The sequence below is a fragment of the Odocoileus virginianus genome, chromosome 5 (genome assembly GCF_023699985.2).
Source record: "Odocoileus virginianus isolate 20LAN1187 ecotype Illinois chromosome 5, Ovbor_1.2, whole genome shotgun sequence".
Lineage (NCBI taxonomy): Eukaryota > Metazoa > Chordata > Mammalia > Artiodactyla > Cervidae > Odocoileus > Odocoileus virginianus.
This window is the reverse complement of record NC_069678.1, coordinates 42,021,125-42,027,124: the sequence shown is the minus strand read 5'-3', so window position 1 is coordinate 42,027,124 and position 6,000 is coordinate 42,021,125. Positions and strand designations below refer to the sequence as shown.

Genomic DNA, 6,000 nt, shown 5'->3' with positions numbered 1-6,000 from the left:
TACCACTCAAAAAAATTTTCACCAAGAAATTTCAATTTATTTCCAAAAAACTTCTTTCTTTCCAAGAGACAGTCTTCATGAAGAACTAAATTCTCTCATCAATACAGATTTAGCAGAACACCTTGGGCAGTGCTACAAAGCTAAGGAGAAAATGAATCTTGTTTGGCTTGGGTGTAGCCCCTGCTTTGAGTCAAGGGCCTGTCTGAAAAGCTTAGGTCAGATTTTTAGAACTATCATATCAATGACTTGCAGATAAACTTGGGGGTCCTAGGATTTGAAGAGGAGCATTCTTTCTTTATATTTTTCCAACTAAGAGATGGCTTTGATGTGTTCCTGGTGAGCCCTGAGATGGCTGGCACTTGTCATCTGCAAATATACATGACTCCTCTACTCTTGGACCCGCGCTGAGATACGTGTGTGCATAAAAACAAAAGCTATCTATTTCCACCCTGAGTTTCCACACTCGGATCCCCTCCAGACACTATTCTGAACATGACATTCTGCTGAAGGGTACTAAAAATGGTGCTTTCCTCAAAATAAAACCTTTAAAGGTCCCTTAGTAGCTATTTGGGGACTGGTTTTCAATTTCAATTCTCCACCTCTTGCCCAGCTGTAGATTCAAAATGCTTACATAAAACACTGAGAGTATCTACTTCAAAGCAAATCTGATTTTTTTCTTCTGTAATAGAAATGAGAGCTGTAGCTACCACAAACTATATTTTTACTTAGAAAATACACAAAGTAATAATACACCTCCAACAAGAGAAAACAGATTCTCTCTTTTTTATTTTATTTTATAGATAGCTTTGGTATAAGCTTCAGATAGATCCACTTACTACACAGTTTGTGAAATCTATACCTTCAAATCATACTACTCTCTATTTTAGGTCATTATATCTAAAAGCATGACTTCGCAAATCCTTTTATTACAAGTAGTTCTTGCACAAAAATGTTATATCACAATAGCAAAAAAAAATGTAAACTTCTCTTGCAAACTACATAAATACTATAATATCTGCTTTGAAGTTATTCTTATGTTAAAATCAGAATATAATCTACATGCTTTACATAGAAAACTCTGGCCAGTAGCCTACATGCATAAAGCTTTTCTTACTGACTTGCCTTTCATGTTACTTACTTAGGTCTTGGAAGGAGAAAAATTTTAAATAGGACCCAAATAAAAATGCAGTCCATAAGTAAAACAAGTACTGGAAATATGTCAATAATTGTAGGTAAAATATGAGATGTGAAAATGACTCTATATATTAAATCTGAAAACTTACCAGGGTATGGAGCAAACTGGATAGAAAGACTCAATTGAGCTCATATTCGATCCTACATGCAAGGAACTCAGCCCGAATGCTAATAGACTTTTCACCCTGCTGAATGTCTGTTTTCAAATAAATCACCCCTTGCTATTAGTATAAGAGGTCATTTCTACAGCTATTAGTCCTAGACTGAAAAGTGAATTTATTTCACCATCACTATCTGTGATGTCTTTGAATACAAATGTGAAGTGTGTCAATATGCAGGTGTGGATACACAAGTGTACACACTGAGAGGATGACATCAAGGCCTCTTTTTTCGCTGCAAGTAGAGCTTTTCATGTTTACCTTTTTTGTTATTGAAGTAAATCTTTTTTCCTCAGACTGTCTTTTCAGTTAAGGATCAAGTTAATTAATCTGGAGCCCTGACTGACAGGTTAACTTTGAGATTCCTATTGAACACCTAGCTACTGGCCATGGTTTTGTTTGAGGAGAAAAACATCACTGCTGAAGCATTTTTTAACATTTCAAATGCATGCAGAAAGAACTACATACGCTTTCCAAGCAGCTACGGATAGTGGCTCAAGTAACGTTTTTATTTATTTTGGCCTAAGCCCTTTAACAACATTTTTTGAAAACAAGAGAGAGCGCCTACAAGATGGCGGCAGAGACCAGAACGCACGGCCTGGTGGGCGGTGCTCCGAGAGGGTCACGGGGCCTCAGGTGGGGATCCATTGTGCTGCCGTCCCTCTTTCTGTGCATTCTCTCTAAATGCACGTGTCCTCTCTCTTCTGCCCATGCTTTTACTTGACGTAAAACAATTTTTAAAACAAACTTCCCAATGATTCATTAAGCGCTCAAATAACACTGTACGCAGGCTTTGTTGGAGACAGGTAACCATTCCGAATACCTCTTCTCCCCTAAGAGGCCGGGGTGGGCGCGGGGGCGTCGCAGACTACGAGCTGCTTTTGTTGCAGACGGGGCCTCGGTTGTTATCCTCCATATACTGGCTGCCCCCCGTGTCGCTCCGGCTGAGGACCATGGAAGGGAGGCGGGAGGGCCGCCTGTCCGGGTTCTTCTCTTGCGAGAAGCAGCAGAGCATCTTCTTCATGGTGCTGTACATGTCCTCATCCTTGTAGGAGTAGATGATGGGGTTCATGACGGAGTTGAGCAGCGCCAGCAGCAGGAACCACCTTTTCACGTGCTGCACGTTGCACCGCGTGCAGTTCAGGCCGTCGAGCAGCAGAACCACCAGGCCGGGCGTCCAGCACACGACGAAGGCCCCTGGAGGGAGACAGGGAGGAAGCAACAGGCACTCAGGCGACAGGTTAACTATTTAGGTTTCTTCTCGCCCAGTCTTCCATCAGTGGCATCAAGGGACTTTGAGGATTTGTTTTGACAACTGCAAAGCAAACTTCCAGACTTCCTCTAAGCATTTGAGGCCTGCGCTTGTTAGAAGCAGACAGACTATAAACCACATGCCATTTCACCTTCCAATCTGCTTACCCAGGTACCTTAACTAGAGGCTTACACTTCTCTCTTACGTATTGAGCACAACACAACCTTATTTCCTTGTGCTCTCCGAATCACACTAGAAGGCTGTGCACTCATTATCCACATTCTGCAGGTGAGAAAATTGAGGCCCAGTTCTAGAGTCTATGTGGGGGAAGCCTCACACACATAGTGTATGTGGGGAACCGTGCACTCTGCTGTTCTCCAACTCAGACTTTCTAAGTGCTGCCCTAAATAAGACACACTGCATACGTAGGTGTCTCCTAGTCTTTTAATCAAGTCACTTGCTCAAAAACTATATTCTTTTTTTTTCCACTTATTTTTACTAGTTGGAGGCTAATTACTTTACAATATTGTAGTGGTTTTTGCCATACATTGACATGAATCAGCCATGGATTTACATGTATTCCCCATCCCGATCCCCCCTCCCACCTCCCTCTCCACCCAACTCCTCTGGGTCTCCCAGTGCACCAGGCCCGAATACTTGTCTCATGCATCCAGCCTGGGCTGGTGATCTGTTTCACCCTAGATAATATACATGTTTCGATGCTGTTCTCTTAAAACATCCCACCCTCGCCTTCTCCCACAGAGTCCAAAATTCTGTTCTGTACATCTGTGTCTCTTTTTCTGTTTTGCATATAGGGTTATTGTTACCATCTTTCTAAATTCCATATATATGCATTAGTATATTGTATTGGTCTTTATCTTTCTGGCTTACTTCACTCTGTATAATGGGCTCCAGTTTCATCCATCTCATTAGAACTGATTCAAATGAATTCTTTTTAATGGCTGAGTAATATTCCATGGTGTATATGTACCACAGCTTCCTTATCCATTCGTCTGCTGATGGGCATCGAGGTTGCTTCCATGTCCTGGCTATTATAAACAGTGCTGTGATGAACACTGGGGTGCATGTGTTTCTTTCAGATCTGGTTTCCTCAGTGTGTATGCCCAGAAGTGGGATTGGTGGGTTATATGGCAGTTCTAATTCCAGAAAAACTATGTTCTTAACAAAACCATGTTTAAGCTGAGTAGGCACGAAATTCTTTTTGACATTCACTGGCCATCTGCTTAATTAACTGCTGTAAGTTGAGATATTTTTGTCAGAAATAAGTCTTTCTCTTTCACCATGAGATAGAGATGTGCTTTTATTAGCACATTTATTTAGCATAATTTTAGCACCAACTGCACATGAAGGAGGGTCTCTTCTGAGTCTCTATCCATCTGACCATATTTAGCTTACTTCAGAACTTTCTGATATATTCTTCCTGAGATATGAGACACAGGTTCATTATTTCTCTACTTAGTCAGCATAACATCAGATAACAATGAGAGCTAACACATGAATGTTTCCCTTTATTAACTCATAGAACCACACTATGAAAGCAGACATCACTGTCATCCTCAGGAAACTGAGGTACAAGAGAAATTCAGTAACTTGCTTAAGAGAAAACAGCTTATAAGTGACACTGAATTTTGAACCTAGGCAATCTTCCTTCACAGGCTGCACACTTGGCCACTATGGGACCTGCCTCCATCTTGGGGTGTGATTTTTTTTCCCAAAAGTCCTTACATTTTTTAATGCCCTTACTTATGCAGTCAACAAATAGTCACTGTGAACTTTCAATGTGCCAAGAACTGTGCTAGAAGGTGAATGAGGTGAGGACCATGTGCTCTGGGAGCTAATGGGGGAGAGAGAATGAACAAGCAAGTCTATGAATTGTATCACTAACTAGTTACTCCTCTTGGTTAGATTCAGACCTGGACAGTATTCCTCTTAGTGCTTTATCTTTGTTCTGAGCAATAAGCAAGTCAAGTCAAGAATTATAAAGAGGCAGTGCAAGGCCATGAAACTCCATGAGTTTTGGGGTCAGAGAGCTAGGCCAAGATCCTCACCTTACGAGCTACTTAGTAAGGCAAATCACCTCTCTGAGCCTTCTTCATTCCCTCATTTAATAAAGATAATGATCTTGATTTACAAGGTAATTGGGAAGGTCAGAGGTAATGAAAAGTGGAGTCTAACACTGTACTGGGTTCACTCAGCAGTGGTTATCATGAGATGCTTTGTCAGAGACATCTGACAAAAGATGTGCCGGAGTTCTCAGGGGGGTTCACTTCCCATTTCATAACTACACCTCTCCAGTGGCTCCCTTTTTTCTCCACTCTCTGTTATTTTGGGGTTGGCTGACATATGTGAATAAAGAAGTGACCTTGGAGTTAAAAGATCAGAGATTTGGGTCCAAATTCTTCACTTACTGTACAACTCTGGGAGATCCATGTTATCAGTCTGGGCTTCATCTTCCTAAACTGTAAATTAAGGATCTGTGGCAAGCTGTGGGTTTTTCAATCTGTGAGCTGGGGTACCTTAGTGGGTATGCAATCAAATTAATGAGTTTGGACATTTTTTTTTTCAATGAATAGAAATGCAATGGAATGAAACAGCTCAGAGTATATTACATAGACCAAGGGAAATACTATTTCATGCAATTTTTGTTTCAGTTTTATATATTATATTTATGCATGCATTGGGCATAAAGTAATATATTTCTGACTGTTGGGATTAGTCAGAAAGTTTGAAAAAGGCCCTGTCTAGCTCCCATGGTCTGTATTTCCTAGAACAATAAAACTTCTGCTCTCTCTGCTGTTTCTGAGACAGGATTACTGTGTTGCCAACAGGGAAGAACTAAACAAAGCAAACATCAAAAGCTGTAGCTACCAACTTTTATTTGACATGTCCTTTCTGTGTGAAACTGCAGAATTCCAAAGAAATTCCAGAGGGAGTTTCCAATGGTTCTTTGTTAATGGGTAGGAGGAGGAAATATTGGTAAACTTCATACTTATTTAAATATACGTATGAAAGTTTTTTTAATTTTTACTTATTTTTTATTTTTGACTGTGCTAGATGTTTGTTGCCGTGAGGGCTTTACTCTAGTTGCAGTGAGTAGGGGCTACTCTCTAGTTGTGGTGCTTGGGTTTCTCATTGTGGTGGCTTCTCTTGTGCAGCACACGCTCTAGGATAAAAGGGCTTCTGCAGTTTCGGCTCCTGGGCTCTAGAGCACAGACTCAGTAGTTGTGGCACATGGGCTTAGTTGCTCCACAGCATGTAGGATCTTCCTGGATCAGGGATTGAACTTGTGTCTCCTACATTGATAGGCAGATTCTTTACCACTTGGCCACCAGAGAAGCCCCTTGTCAAACTTTAATAGTGTATATAACTTTCAAA

The 6,000-nt window shown here is 40.9% G+C and overlaps 1 protein-coding gene across 1 annotated transcript in view; it reads right to left on the bottom strand.

Moving 5' to 3' along the window:
* Nucleotides 1–768: 768 nt before the first annotated feature.
* Nucleotides 769–6,000, bottom strand: part of LPAR3 (lysophosphatidic acid receptor 3) — an 88,134-nt gene continuing 82,902 nt past the window's right edge. The window contains exon 3 of the mRNA XM_020891323.2: nucleotides 769–2,549. Within this exon, the coding sequence (XP_020746982.1) occupies nucleotides 2,221–2,549 (329 nt within the window). The 3' untranslated portion in view covers nucleotides 769–2,220. The remainder of the gene's footprint in view (nucleotides 2,550–6,000) is intronic.